A 16,038-nucleotide genomic window follows, 5' to 3' on the forward strand; every position below is an offset into this window, starting at 1 on the left:
CTTGGCAAAACAGTGGATATCAACCAATGTGAATCTCTTTCATTTTCCAAAACCTGTTTCATTTATATATTTGTTGTTGTTCAATTTGAGTATCCACCTTAAAGCATCTAAAATATAAATACGTCGAATCGACTCGCATAAGTACCGTACAATCCTCTTCTGTTTTGGTCCACCTCCCATCAGGTTGGTTTTGGTGCTTTTCAAGTTTGATTTGTACTTTTCAAGTTGGGTTTGTGATTGTATGTCTACTTTTCAATCGCCAATTTTATCGCGCTTTTTCATTTGGTATTGTTCTTCTTTCTTTCAATTTCTATTGTTCTTTTTTTTGTTTTTGTAATTTCTTGAAAAGTTAAGCTATTTGTTCTTAATTTGCCTTGTTCCGATTCATCATCTTGTGTGAGGCTCTGAGCAACCTGCTATCTTTGATGGTTGCCTGTAAAAAGTCATTTTCAAAGCTGTCTGCTTTTCAGCATTTGAAAGCATCACTTCAAAAGTCGTGTCTTTGCCAAGCCTTGCATTTATTTCTTAGACCTATAAATAGGTAAGTTATTCTACTTTTTTTGATGGATAATAGTTTCCCCATCACATTTTTGTATAATGAAGAAACTTCTATAATGCAACCATCCACCTAACCCAACAAGCCATTATAAAAAACCATCATCTCATAGTAATTTCCTTGCACCATACTCTCACCTTGTGGAAAGGAAATGTACTTTCCCACATTGCCTGACAACCCCAGCTTTAGATTAACACTTTCCGAGCTTGATTGCTCTTGATGTTTTGTGATTGTTTGCATTTGATTATACATTTACAAATCCATTTTTGGTGTGACCTGCAATTCTTGGTAGCAAGCTTTGCAAAATCTGACTCCAAATGGTGTGTTTCTGCCTTGGTATACTTTTTTTTACTTTATAAGAAGGTAACATGTCACACTGACTCTCCCAACAAATTTGCCCACCTCAAAACCAATCCTATAGCTCAATATTTCACCTAATTCATCAAGTCACTGTACAGATAATTCCTTTTGTACTCTTTTTTATGCCCATTTTTTGATAACTACTTGGTAATCTTTCTTCTTCTTGGCCTATTTGTACCTGTCTTGGCTTGCTTGAATCTCACACTAAGCCTACAACCTCCAACCTTTATATATCTCCTTTGACTGGGCTTGCCTTGTGATAATAGGAATCTTTGTGAACAACATTCCTTTTGCATCCAACTGTTGCGCCAAATGTGGTCTGCAAGCTTATACCACCTGGTTGTCTACAATGACTTCAAAGTGTGCTCTAGGTGACAGTGTCCATCTTTGTCTCTTGAAAGATGTGGACAATCGTGGCCAGAGCTACGTAAGTGGGTGGTACAAAGTGCTTCTTTTTGCAAATGTAAATTTCTGTAGGTAAATTCAGAAACAGTCTAGCTGTGGCGGGCATGCCCGCATGTTCTCTAGTAGCCAAAATGCAGGGAATCAGTATGTACTCAAATTATTGATCCAACAAAACAACTAGAAAATTAGCAAAAGATCATTCATATGAGTAGACCATTTCTTCACACATTCAGAATTGATCTTTTGTTCAAATGTGCAGGATTTTGTTTTTAATAATGTTGTTCAGATTATGGCCAACATACCTTTGTTTCTTTGCATCTCTAATTGTTTTGTGGACTTGTGCACAGTTTTGGCTTCAAACCTCTCTTGCCTTGAAAGATGATTTTGCCACTTTTTCTGTCTGGTTTGTATGGCTTTTTAGTTTCTGTTTGTGACTCGCAAAAAATGATGTTTGCTTGCTTTTAAGCATGTTAGACTTTGTTTGTGCCACTTGTTGTTTTTCTTTATATATATCATCTTGCAACACCTCCTTGCACAGTATGCTGTGTCCTTCCATTTTAAAAGCTTTGTTGGAGACTCTTCTTGCTCATTCTAATGCAGAAGTGTTAGATATGGTAGAGGTTGTCTGCAATCAACTTACTGTCCCGCTTTGCTCAATACGTACAGCTTGTTTGTCAAAATGTGGCATTTATTCTGGGTGAGAGCGGCGCCCGCCGCCCCCAAATGGCTAGTTACAGGTCAAAGTCAAATATGTCAAGTAAATAATAGGTTCGATTTTGGGGTTCAAAGTCAAAGGAGAAAACGAGAGAAGTATCAGTAGAAGGAAAGTCTAGAGGGTCTTACTTAGCAAGATAAAGATCCAGGATCGAAATTGAAATTGAAGTTAAACTGAGCTAGAGGAGGAAGAAACAAGATATAGAAGAGTTGAGCTATCAGAGGCTGGAATCGAATTGATTAGAGTCGCATCTCTGAAGAGATTGGGATAAGACTTAGTTCATACCTTCACCAAACATCAGAATTGAAATTAGATACTAATAGGAAGTTCGATTTTTGAGGTTGATGTCCAAAGCTAAACTAGATTAAGATCAGGTCTCGAGATCAAAATTGGATAGAGTATGTTGAAGATGGTATTGATAAGAGGTTCGATTTTGGGGGACAATCCCTATAATGAGATAGTTGAAGATGGAAATCAGAGCTGGAGATCGAAATTAGATAGAAATCAGTCTTAGAAGATGAACAATGTAAGAAAACAAATAAGAGAAGAATTGAAAGGTACTTACATATTAACATGAATGATAAAACAACTTGGAGAATGATCGGTTGGAGTAAAAACAGGTTGGGGTTGAGATGTGAATGATTGGGTTGGGGTTTGGGATCGAGGAAAGGTATAAAGGGAAGGCTTGCTGAGAGGGGGAAGGGAATCATCAATCCATCAGTAGATCAATTTGTGTGTGTTCACGTGTTTTGTGTCTTTCAGTGTGTCTTGAGAGTGTGTTCTTCTTTTCTTTTAAAGTATCAGGTGTTATCGAGTGTTTTTTTTGTGTCTTGTTTGTGTTGTGTGTTTGAAGTTTAAGTCCTGAAAGTTATTAAAGGAGAGTATAATCTTTTGTCGTTAGTAGTGAACTTCTTTGATAACAGAGACAAAGAAAAGTAATCCTACCTTGAGTTTAGTTGTTATCGAGTGTTCTGTCTTATTCTGTCTTTCTTTGTTTTGCTGAGCTCGATGATTGAAGTCTAGAGTCTTATATTTTAAGGGTCTTATTTTTATTTAATTGTTATATTTTGTTACCTCAAAAATCGAAATTTGGCCCCGAGTCTGAGTAGGCTATCCTCCGGATAAAACCCCGCCGTCAATAAAACCCTTTCCCCCTCTTTACTATCATAATTACACTTTGTGTGATTTACATCAAGTTTTGCCAAACCTGCCTCTTGATCCAAGTCGAGGCCAGGTTGAGTCAGGTTTGGGAATTTATTCCAGTCCTGTACAGCTGTGTTACACAAGCGTAACATTCAACAATCAACCGCAGTTCACATATCCTTGCATTACCACCTTGTGTACACCACAAGTCCAACTTAAGTTGACCAACCGGTACTGCGGGGTTGTAATCACACACGGGTTTTTGACGGCTGATATACAGCTGAGAGACCACCATTTTAACCGGCACTTTGCCGGAAATCAGAACACCACCAGTCAACCACTTCCTATTCGGTAATTCATCCAATTTGACAAATCTCAGCTGACGTTTTCTTTCCTTTCCTGGGTTTCAACCGATTTCCCTCACTTCGTCTCAGATCCCCAGTCCTTTTTCGATTCTTAATCAGAAATTATTGAAAGTCAAAACTTTCAAATTCTCACTGCTCAGACACCCAAATCTTTTTGTTTTCCCTTCAATCCATCGAACAACGGTCCTGAACAATCAACACACATTGCTTCGATTGCTGGCGTTTTATCTTGCTTCAATCAATCAGAGACGTTCCCAAACAATCATCACAAGTGACTTTTAATTCCTTCAAGACACTTCTCGAAATCTCACCCAAAACCGTCACCTTCTTGGCCTTTCAAATCAATCTCTTTCCCACACTCGATGGACCCATCTCCTGAATGTGAACATTTTAACGTCTTCTGACTATCCTCAATCCATAAGCTGATTCAATAACTCAATTCCAAGGCATTGTTGAGCTGGAGGCTGCCTTCTTCAGTTGCCTGGCTTGTCCTAACAGCCGATTGATGCAATCAAATTCTGTTGCAAAGCACATCAAAACATCAAGCCATCAGAAACACTTGTCTCAATGGATCTCCGAGCGGAAGGCCACTGCTGCTGCGGCCGCTGGTCCACCTCCGAGGTCAAATTCAGGTCCTTTGCAACCAGAAATCGAAATCGAAGAAGGTTTCAATCAAGAGGACCCTGAAATCCCAGATATCGCATCAGATCAGGCTAGCTCAGAACCGGAACACCGTGACAATTCAGCACTCATTGACCTCTGGGCACAGGATCATTCAAATCTATTTCGATCTCCAGTTCACCGTGTCAATAGTATCGAGGACGAATCAATTGGTGAAGGATCCATTGAGTCGGATTCTGACGATGAAGATAATGAATCAGAAGGCAACGAAACTCATTCACAGGCCTCAGAGGACGGGGATGACTCTTCTTGGGCACCCTTTTCCAGTTTAGAGGTATTTATTAGCTCATCTTATCAACTAGATGTTTCAATTTATTCCCACTGAGTGATTCCTGCATCTATAGCAATTTGTTGGTCTGTTGATCCTAGGCTCAACACGCACAACACTCTCTCAGCTGTGCTATGAGCGCATACGCTCATTTGTCGGACTTCTCAATATCAAGCTCCCTGCATATAAGACCTTACAGAGGCTTCGCAAAAGACTTCAACGTAAATACAACATGAAGGTTTACGAGAGTTTGAGCCCATTGGACAAACCATGTTTTGGCCTTCAAGTGAAGGATATATTAAGACAGGTGAGATATGTTTTCATTCAACCTTACAAATCCAACTCGACTGATGCGATTTTGTTTATTAAGGAACTTGCTAATCCCTATGTCAGGGATTACCTTGAGGCCATTCCAGAACTTCCGAATTCATCCTCTACTATTGACCGCCTTTCTCAATCGAAGAAGTGGAGAGAACAACTTGATCCCGATATCAGAGTACAGATGATTGACAGGCCAAATGGACATTTTTACCTATTCGAACCGGTTCAACTGCGATCCAAAAGGATTATCATACCTTTATATTTTTTCCGTTCTGGATCTCATATCTTTACAAAGTGTGTGTTTGCAAAGATCCAGAAGCAAGGCAAACAAGCATCTTCAAATATTCGAATTGAATTCTCACCTGTCTCGAGTTTTGACTCTGACCGGTTATCAACAATCAATGTTGACGAATTCTGGAAATGTTTTGATCAAATAGAATTACATAAAGATTTGTTAATGAAAGATCGCTGCAAGGACATAATGTATGGTATGTGGCTTTTATTATCATGAATTATCAATTAAATTTCATTGATTAGTTTTTCATTTTGTTATGTTATGTAGCATCAGGCACTTGCGGACACTTTAGCGAAGTCCCACTTTACAATCCCTGGCGCAAAAAGGCTAATGGTAAAATAATTCGCCATGTTCCTTGGGTTTTGTACTGTGATGACCTGTCAGGGAATGTCTCGAAGCGGTGGAATAAGCATATGGCGTTCTACTGTACTTTGGCAGGACTTCCTCCGAAACTGGCAAATCAGGAATACAATTGCCATTTCCTGACAACATCAAATACTGCCGGTGCATTGGAGTTGGCCGATCCATTGATTGATGAGCTTAAGTAAGTTTTAGAGTTGAGTAAGCCTAATAAAATATTTCTGATGAGTCATACCAGCTCTCTAGGTACAGATGGTTTTGTCGCGTATGATGCAAAGATTGACGCAGAAGTTATGATTATGACATGTGTCGTATGTCATTTAGGGGATTCACCGATGCATGCAGAAGTGACTAACACCATGAATCCAACAACGTCTCTAACTCCTTGTCGTATTTGTCATCTGAAGGTCGACAAGCTGGTTGAAAAGAAATCAACACAATATGTTTGTGAATTCCTCGGTATTGATGAAGCTGGACGGAGGGTAATGTTCTCCTTGAGACCATATTGAAGTTTAATCCAACATAGATTTAATACATTTGTTTGTCTATTGTTAGTTATCTCTGCCAACACGTGAACAGTCAGAAACCATCAAAGGCACCAAGGACCTCTGGGCGCTCTCCAAACTCCCAGGATCGATTACTCTCTTCGACACTAAATCCGCTTTGTGGGGTTTGCGAGATATCCAGAACATGCCTTTTGTCAAGAGACTTCAAGACATGCATTGGGATGCGTCAGTTTCCAATGAAGAAGTGGCAGAGCTATACGACGAGCTGAACACGCAGTTTGGAGATCGATTATTTAATCCATTCCTGCGTTTAAAAGGTACGGATTTTTTCCATTTCCAAACCTTGTGATATCTCTATACTGACTTGATACCTGACTGTTTTCAGGATTTAATGGTCATTGCGACACTCCGGTCGAGGTGTTGCATGTGATGTTATTAGGGGTTGCCAAATACTTGTTACACCATCAAATGCTGTCTGCAACTGCCTCTGAAAAGAAAAATATTTGCGGTCGTTGGAGGTCTTTTGACAAATCCGGACTAAACATCCCACCCATCCAACCTAAGACAATGATCCAACACTTCCTCAGTCTTACTGGCAAAGAGTTTCGAGTGGTACTTCAATGTTCACCTTTTATTTTTTTCGAATGCTGTGATTTATCAGAAGACAAACGTGCAACATGGACCGCACTCTCTAATCTGGCACCATACATCTTCCAGACTGAGATCAACAACATGGAGGCGTACTTAGTGGAACTTGATCGACTTATTCAAATCTTTTTAAATTCAATAGTTAAACTCTCAGCTCAGTGGTGCAATAAGCCCAAATTTCACATGTTAACTCATCTCTGTGATTCTATTCAGACTTTTGGACCTGCAGTACTTTTTGGTACGGAAAACTTTGAAGGCTATAATGGAAATACAAGACACTCTTCAATAAAGTCCAATCATCTCAGTCCAAGTAAGGATATCGCAAATTCCTTCAATAACCATCGGCTTATGCGAGTAGTAACCGCAGCAAGAGTTTATGACTACAAGCAACAAACTTATTTACAAGCAAGCGAAAAAATTCAAGATATATTTTGTAATAATCGGTTATTTCAGAAAGCTTTAGGTTACAATTCGTTGTGGGATAAAGATGTGCAATTAAAAAATAGGAAGCTGAGCAAATCAATTCTCATTATGGCTTGAACAGTCTTGAATTGAACATTCTTTTGATCTAGAAATTCAAAAAATACAACCGGACAATCCACAAAATATGATCCCAACAAGGATATTCGATTCGTTTGAAGCCGAAGATTGGAAAGTTCTTGAGGATATTAAACTGAAAGATGGACAAAAGGTCTCTGCTGGTGTTTTTGTGTCAGTCGAGAACGCCCACACGGAAACTGGAAGAAGAATTGCACGTGTCAAAAGGATTTGGGGTGTTGGCGGATGCACTTTATCACACACCAAGATTGAGGCGTTTGATTGCCAATTGGGTGATGTAAATGAATTTTATACCATGCGAGAAATCCGGGAAACAAATCGGCCTGTGTGGATTAACATTACAGTTAGTATAATTTCAATTCTAAACACTAGACCTAAAGAGACTTAACAATGTGTTGGAACTCTCCAGGACGTCAAAGCAGTCTTGAACGTTCAACACAATTGCCATGCAGGTCAGTGCAGTATTCAAAAAACCCGTTCAGTCATGGTCGAACGGGGTCTATCAAAGAACTTGGATTATGAAGTTGTACATGTTCCAACGGGTGATTTCATATTGAATTCAGCCGCCTTCTATAATGCCGAACTTCACCGGGGATGGGCTCAGATTCTACACAAGGAGGTAACACCTGAAGATCGGATTTCATCTGTGAAACAAGGAATCAACAATTGGAAGCAAGCAATCAAGAAGAAAGACGAAATAAAGGAAAAGAAACGTCAAAAAGAGATTGAGAAAGTGCTAGCTGGACAAACAGGTATACCGGCTGCTAAAAAAAGGAAGATCAGAAAACCAATTGATTCACCGCACTCAGATTTGCAGACGCAGGATAACACTGATGGGCCAGTGGCTGGGCCATCATCATTCAGTTTGTGAACGGTATCTCAGATTTGTAATTATCTTTTACTTATAATTTGTACCTTCCTGCACAATAGTTTATATATTACCTCAAAAATATAACCTGTGCATGTATCTTACCACTATCTCTTACCTTTATTTGAACTGCATGTTTACTTTTTTTTTATCTTCCAAACCAATGATAACATGGATAATGTCTTTAGATCAATTCTTATTTTCATTGTTTGCCTTCCATAACAAATGACTTGTATTCTGTTGAATTAAGAATTCCTTTTTCAGTGTAGAGATTACAACATATGCTCTTCGCAAGGTTTGTTGAGTTCAAAACACCAAAAGAATAAGAGAAAAGTGAGCGGTCTTTACAAGTGTTCAAACCACGGGTGGGGGCTGGGGCAGTTATTGAGGTTTCACATCCAAATTTCACAGACTCCAGCTGATTTCACAGGTCTCCCTCTTGACCGCTCACTTCCTCTCACCTTCTCAGTCATCAATCCCTCTTGACCGTTTACTTCCTCTCACCTGCTTTCATATTCTCATATCTTCCCACTGCACTCACTTTACTTCCAGAACTATGTCTCGGGCCGCTCGATACCAACCTTATGCTCGTCCTCCCGCAAAAGCAAGTAAACAGGCCAGCCCCGAAGAAGTTCAACCGGCTTCCTGTCCAACCATGGGTCGACGTCTGAGGAGTCAAGCAGGGCAAGTTCCTCCAGCAGCCCAGAGTACTTCTTGTGTTACTCCACCACCTTCTCAAAGACCAGCTTCTGGCCGTTCGGCTCAAAAACCGTCTCGTGCAACTCCAGCTTCAACTGCCAGTCAAAAGCCTCGTACTCAATCAGTCAAGGGAAAGAAGAAGCTGCCTCCGATTAACGAAAGCCCTCCCCCTAATAGATCGTCACCACCACCACCACCACCACCCCAAACTGCCAGTCAAAAGCCTCGTACTCAATCAGTCAAGGGAAAGAAGAAGCTGCCACCTCAGAAGAAGCAACATTGTTCAACCAAGATCTTAATTAACAGTCCATCAACACACAGTGACAATGAAACTGAACACAGTGACAATGAAACTGAACACAGTGAAAACGAATCTGAACACAGTGAAAACGAATCTGAACACAGTGAAAACGGATCTGAACATTCAATTGGTGATCTTCAACAGTTCAACAGCTTTGATGATGATAATCATATCAATGAGAATAACAACGATGATTATGATGACAACTTTGATTCCAATCGGCTCAATCAAAGTAAGTAGGTGCCATTTCCTTTGCAAAGAGTTGACTGATGATTTTTATCCTTTGATTACAGATAATCATTCCGATAGCGAAGGCAGTGAAGATCCTAAGCCAAAGCCAACCGTACAGTTAGTCAATCGTATGGTTGGATGCAAATTACTGTCGTTCAATACCATCAGCAAGGTGGCACAATTGGATGAAGCAAGCACAATCCTTGCCCGGAAGCTATGCAATGTAAGTATCCTTGTTCTTCCTTTACTTGAACTAACACAACTGATATCTTTCACAGTTCAACCAAGGCAAAGACCAATTCCATGCACTTACGGCCGCTATACTGTCCGTCCGTCAAGACATGATGTCAAATTACGAGAAGATCTTTAGCAAGATTGAAGAGATCAATGAACGCATCTCAACTTCCCTTTCCTCCAGTGGAGGTGGCTGGGATGAATCATCCAAATTGAAAGCAAGTATTTCCGTTGATGTGTTCTTCTTTTCTCTTCAACCACCTCTGACACATCTTTCCTTTTGCATAGCAATGTGTCAAATCTATATCCGTACAGTGTATCATGGATGGTGATGTACAAGCGTATACTGCCACCAGTAACAAAGAAGGTGATCAGGACAACCTTCCATTATGCTTACATGCTAAGTTGATGGTGAGTTGGTGTATTTCTGATTTGAGTATATCTTCTTATTTCAACTGTTTGCTGAGAAATTTGATAGAGTGCTATTCTATCCAATCCTACCGAGTGGAAAAAACGACTTCTTCCGGCCGGTTATGCAAAAAACCCAAGTCCTAAAGCCACCAAAGCCATGCAGAAGATTTTGAGTAATGTTTTAAAGCAGACCCGAAAGGAATTTGAAACTATTGTATGTACTTTCTATTTAATTCTTGACAAATCTCTTGCTGCTGACAAACTATCCAGCTTCTCAGCGAGATTTGCCTCCCACAACGAACCAAATCTAAAGAACATACCGGGAACGTCCCAAACATTGATACCATAATTGTCAAGGTGAGTTGTTCTTGTTGATTCATCCATTGACAGTCTCACAGGCTTCAACTTACAAACTTTGAGACCAACAGCTTCACGAGAAGGAAAGAAGCCAAGTTGGTGGCCGAGTGCAAGTTCGTGAGGAGGTACTTGAAAAAGTGCCACACCTTTGCAAAAGCCGATATGCTTACCTGGTATGATTTTGTAACTTACTAATCTGTAGATGGATCTTATTCTGATCAGTGGCGTTACATTCATTAGAGAATGCAAGCAGTTCATTGGGGAGTGAAGAATTCAGAATACAATGGTAAAACCTATTGGAACGTCGTGGATCAAAAGCTAGAGTTTTTACGTGGTCAGTCAACACGATATCGATATGCGTACGTATTCTTCCTTCATACCATAGTTAGGAATTCATGTTCAATCTGTACTGAGTTGGGTTGTTTCATAGTTTCTTTGTCTTGGTCTTGTATGATGACTATGATCGCTTCAATGGCAATCGTAACTTCGAATACCTCCTAAAGAAGAAAATCGATTTTTCCTTACCATCTGACGAGCGTATTCAAGAGGAGATGGATACAATGGAACTTAAGTTTGGGAATGATATGGGCAATGATGAGGCGCTGCACAAAAATTAGGATGCGCCTGAGGAAACTAGCAATGAGTGAAAGAGGCTGTCAACATAAGTTTCATCTTTAGTTTCATATCATTATTTTTTTATGTTCGTTATCTTTTTCTCATCTATCACTTATTTTTGTAAATGCAGAGATTTTCCAGAGTATCCAACAGCATCTTTTATCGCAACAGCAATTCTTATTTTATTTGATCTCAACATAAACAAATAACAGCATGGTATTTTTTATCCTGTCTTAGTTACATGAATTATCACAGATATTTCCTCTTAGTTCCATATTTCCACTATTGTATCTCAATTCCATTTGTATTTTTCTCTTACACTATTGATATATATATAGCAAGTAGACTTATCATGTGCAATCCAATTCGTGTTATACTTCTTAATAACATTTTGTGAATCACTGGAGATAGTATATGTGAGATCTGAGGCCAGATTCTGTAATCAAAAAAATGCCTGGCCCCACTTTTCATCTGACAAACGGAAAAAAAACTGGTTAAAAGCCGGATTTGAACCGCATGTGCAAGCAACGTTTTTGAAACGACGGGCTGGAGGCGTTTGAGAAACGTTTGGCACCAACCAAAGAAAATTGGTTTTTTAACTGAATTGCAACCCCGGTTAAAAAACGGTTTCGATGGGTTCGTGGTGTAGGGTGGTGTGTAGTATTGTTAGACTCCGCCAAACGCTGCGCATCCAACCGTGTGGTGTAAAATAGGTTTCGGGAGACCTTAAAAAGACAAAGAGTGAAAAGTAGAGAAGCCTCATCTTACAACTCGAAATCATTTTTGAAGGACGAGGGCAGCTTCACAGCGCCTGTAGTTTCACCCGCTCTCTCAAGTGGTGATTCTTCCCCTCTCCGGCTCAGCCTACGCTACACTGCGTAGGAGTTCTACAACGGTCTTAACACAACTGAAAGCAATCTTAATGAACTCAACCAATACATTCAAGGCATTTATCCAATGAAAACTTTCAATGTCAATAATCCACAGCATGTGTTGGATTGGTGGAAGGTATGTCATGATTTGTATGATCTTTCACTCCAATTTTACCTTGCTGATCTTCATATCTTTATCTATAGGCTCATGAAGGTATATACCCTGTGCTATCTGTCTTAGCTTGCAACTACCTTGCGACTCCAGCGGCATAAAGTGCTCCTGAGCGCTCTTTCTCTATTGCTGGTCGAATTTGTACCAACAAGCGAGGAGGTTTAAAGCCAAGAATGACTGAGATGTTAGTGAGTAGCACTTTATGGATGGGGGAAGGGATCCCTCTAACCAGGCCTTTTGCTGAGGTGGGCAAGGTCAGAGAGTTTGTGAAGAAAGCCATCTCAAAGAAAACCCGCCAAACTCGTGTTTGATGAGTTTTTTTATCAAATATTATTTTTTCTATTCTTTTACTTTCTTTACACTTGTTTATGATGTTTCTTGATCTTTTCTTTACCCTTGTTTACACTGTTTTTTCTATCTCCTTTATGTGTTTATCACCTTAAAAAGTCAATAAATAAAAGTTTTTTTTTTGGCAGGTAATGCTGAGTAGCGCAGCAGAAATGCCCTACCACTGCGTCCACCACCTCCCTTCTTGACGTCGAGAAGGGTAGAATGTCTTGATTTGGTTCAACTTTATTCCAACTTTATTGCGGGTTAGTTCCACTACTGAGTATCCCACTCAGCATAGACTGAGAGATGCATGAGTGATCGATCAGAAGCCATTGAGCCTCAGGGAATTCCTCAGACGTTAGATTCACAGCCTCAGGATATTTCTTAGAACTTCAGACTCCCTCATATGTTTCCTTTATGTCATTCTATTATGACCCAACCCTTTTGACCAACACACGAACTCAATTTCAAGTTCATCAACTTGATTCATCACCGTCACCCAAAAAATCCTCCATGAAATCAAATCGATTGAAAAAATACCTAAACCACCTGATCATGCTTTCATAGGCTTTCATACTTTGTTCCATTTAAACAACCGTATGAATGCTCAACGAAGTTAGCTCAGATTACATTGAATCATTCGCATCAGTTCAAATTCACATGGACAACTTGGCTCAGGACATATAGAAGACTTACAAGAATTTACTTCAATTGAACAATGGTCAACTTCAACTGAAATCCTCAGTTTTGCAGCAGGAGCTCGTCATTTGATTTTCTTAATTCGAAATCAAATTGATGAATTCCCAAAACTACTTGAATCAGGAGATAGAACCAATCATCAACTTCCAATTAATTCTGATGAGAAAAATGAAACACGCTTTACGGAGATTAACTATCAAAACTTGATCTCATCAATTTAGTCAGTCAATCCCGAACTTGGGTAAAAACCCCTTAATTCTTATCAGCCTATGATTGTTGGATCAAGTTGGGAAACTAGTTTTATCAGTCTTGATCCTATTCAAGATCAATGTCCTGGAAATTATTTGAGCGTCCTCATCTCATTTGGTTCAAATGATTTCGGTTTACAAGGAACTCAAAATGGCCCTGTCTCTAGGCTTGAAGATCCTAGCATTGTCAAATTTGATGTCCCTCCTTGATCCGCGTTCACGATTTCAAGTGGTGGACCTCAACATGTCATTGCGGCTGTTTTCATACGCTCTTTCGACTCAAATGCAAGCTCTGTACAAATAATTGACTGGGGTGCAGCTCGGCACGGTCAATTGGGCTCCTTGAATTCGGGGCCAAAGCCTTCTAAGACACAACCACCCACCCGTATTGATTTTCCATTTAAATTGCCTCAAGATCCAGATTCGATCGAATGGTGTTGGTAAAGAACATACCGTGATTGTCTGTCCGCGTCATATGTATTATGTACTCACTTTGTAGTAAGAAATATTCACAAAACTGGACCAATAGTGAATCAGAAGATCAGATACTTGAAGTCCAGTGTTGTTGAAATACCACTTTCTTTTTGAAACAACCTGCGATCAAAATCCATCCGCCGTCTTCATGTGTACTCTTAGGCTTTGGTAATAACCCTCAATCTCAACTTGCTTCTCTTGGATCAAAGATCTCAGCTTCATAAAATCGATTAAATGGATCGCCGAGTTTGATAACACTAGCAGTCGGCTCTGAACATGTAATGGTTTTGGATTGGTCTGATCTTATTTATGGATGGGGATGGAATGGACATAGTAATCTAGGTATATCATCACTTATGAATGATTTGAAACTTATCAAGCCACATGATGTGATCTGGAGAGCTTCAAAGAATCAAAAACTTGCAAATATCTTTGCAGGATGTGCTCCTAGCTTTATATGCGTCCAAACATCTTCATAACAAAGTTTTACCTACTTATGTGGCTTGTACCTTTTCTGGAGATTAGATTTGATGACACGTAGGTATGAATTGTTTGCTATCACAATCTGCTCTATAATTGTGAAATTCAATACATTTGGAATGTACAATGTGAAACAGCATGCAGGATTCTTACAATATTAATTGATGAGGTTGTAACAACTACTATACGCATAGGAGCGACAAGTTTCTGTGATCTGATGTCATATCACTTACATGATAGGATTTATGTTTCCTAATAACCATCCTGATAGAAACACTGCAAAAGCTGTACTATACATCTTGAAATCAAGGTTCATCAAGTTAAATTCAGGTTTGATAGCCTGACTTGATGAGATATTAGGAGTAATGATATTAACAATTGAGTTGGTGAATGATGCACCAGAAGAACCAAATCAAAATCTTTGAAAGTAACCCGTCTTGGGACTATTGCTTAAAGGCGAAAGAGGTGTCCCACTTGATTCAGATGAAGAATCACTATGAATGACTGTTGTACGTTTAATTGAAAAGTCCAGATCGCCCTTCCGTTGTAAACTGGCAAAGATATCTGTGATGTTTGCTGAATCAGCACAAGCGACTAATTATTTCTGAATGGCTTCTTTCGAAGTCACGTCTACTATCTCAGGCTCGGAAGTCTCTTTCAAGTTACTTTCTGTCTGAAGCTGCATTTCTTCCATCTTGGGTCGATAAACAGGTGGGGGTTCTGCAATGGGATCTGTTTGTGTTTGTCTCAAATTGGAGCTGATTAGGTCGCTGGTGTCTACATTGGCATCTGCGACTTCTACTTCTTCTTCAAATGTCAATGTCTACGACTCGTCATTGGATCATCCTGATGGTACATCTGTTGGCTGATGTACCATGCAACAAGAAAAGTATTGATCAGCATGTGGACTAAGTAAACAGGTTTACATGAAACTCACTTTAAGAGACCGTCGTTTGCTTCTCTTGATACGAATCTCTTCATACACTTTGTTGCCAGATGAGGTTGTAATGACTACTATAAGCATAAGAGCGACAAGTTTCTGTGGTCTGATGTCATATCACTTGACATGATAGGGTTTGCGTTAGGTAGGTGATCACCCTGTGCGCTACGTTTAGAGTCAAAGTCTAGAGGCAAGCAGAAATGACAAAAGAGGTGACAAACATATATCAGAAAACTAGAAAACTGCTAATAAAGTATACCAGAATGATTGGATGATTTACCTTGAGGATCTTGACTAGCCACTGGATCTCTACCAGCAGATCCACCTTCAGTTGGTTGACTTAATTCATGTCTTTCTTTGTTCTTTGATAATCTTTCTGATTCTTTTTGTGAAATGAAGATTGTGAGATGAAGGAAGGGACGGCGTAATTGTGTCATGGTGCCAAATCGTGTGAAGCATAAATTATGCCTAGTCCAGGAACTTCACAGGATCTCATCGTCCAACAATAAGCTCACAATATCTATAAGACAGTCATCAATACCAAGATACAACTTGGGTTCTTTGTGGAAAACTGAACTGCTTACAAGTCTATATGTGAAGATGATCTAGACCAGGGCGGTCGGTTGTTGTTATGCCTTTGATATCACCTTCCTATAGATCTCCTCTATGTATACACTGCCAGGATTAAACAGTGTCCCTAATGGAATAATGATCACTCTTGCATTAATTGCTCAGCATTTATATGGCAAAAATTAATTATCCCAAAAAAAGCAACACATTATCCCAATTAGGACAGTGTTTAATCCTGGCAGTGATATGGTATAAATCCTCATAAGGCGCAACGGTGAATGCACAAAAGCATTTGTCTTCTTCTGCTCGTCCTTCCTAATAAGATCATCATATGTACAAGAAGAATTTGTCAAGCT

At 39.6% G+C, this 16,038-nt stretch overlaps 3 protein-coding genes across 3 annotated transcripts; 2 read left to right on the plus strand and 1 right to left on the minus strand.

The window, feature by feature from the left end:
• Positions 1 to 3,906: 3,906 nt before the first annotated feature.
• On the plus strand, positions 3,907 to 4,550 carry MELLADRAFT_85844 (uncharacterized protein; the record flags this gene model as incomplete). Its single annotated transcript, XM_007409246.1, has 2 exons — positions 3,907 to 3,925; positions 3,991 to 4,550. The coding sequence occupies 2 exons, from the start codon at positions 3,907 to 3,909 to the stop codon at positions 4,548 to 4,550; spliced, it is 579 nt and encodes a 192-aa protein (XP_007409308.1).
• Positions 4,551 to 8,605: 4,055 nt separating this feature from the next.
• On the plus strand, positions 8,606 to 9,625 carry MELLADRAFT_62726 (uncharacterized protein; the record flags this gene model as incomplete). The annotated part of the gene is made up of 5 exons (XM_007409247.1): positions 8,606 to 8,928; positions 9,202 to 9,281; positions 9,343 to 9,408; positions 9,449 to 9,503; positions 9,559 to 9,625. The coding sequence occupies 5 exons, from the start codon at positions 8,606 to 8,608 to the stop codon at positions 9,623 to 9,625; spliced, it is 591 nt and encodes a 196-aa protein (XP_007409309.1).
• Positions 9,626 to 14,770: 5,145 nt separating this feature from the next.
• Positions 14,771 to 15,549, minus strand: MELLADRAFT_105987 (uncharacterized protein; the record flags this gene model as incomplete). The annotated part of the gene is made up of 3 exons (XM_007409255.1): positions 14,771 to 14,995; positions 15,110 to 15,186; positions 15,393 to 15,549. The coding sequence occupies 3 exons, from the start codon at positions 15,547 to 15,549 to the stop codon at positions 14,771 to 14,773; spliced, it is 459 nt and encodes a 152-aa protein (XP_007409317.1).
• Between the last annotated feature and the right edge of the window lie 489 nt (positions 15,550 to 16,038).

This window comes from Melampsora larici-populina (assembly GCF_000204055.1).
Source record: "Melampsora larici-populina 98AG31 unplaced genomic scaffold MELLAscaffold_15, whole genome shotgun sequence".
Classification (NCBI taxonomy): Eukaryota; Fungi; Basidiomycota; class Pucciniomycetes; order Pucciniales; family Melampsoraceae; genus Melampsora; species Melampsora laricis-populina.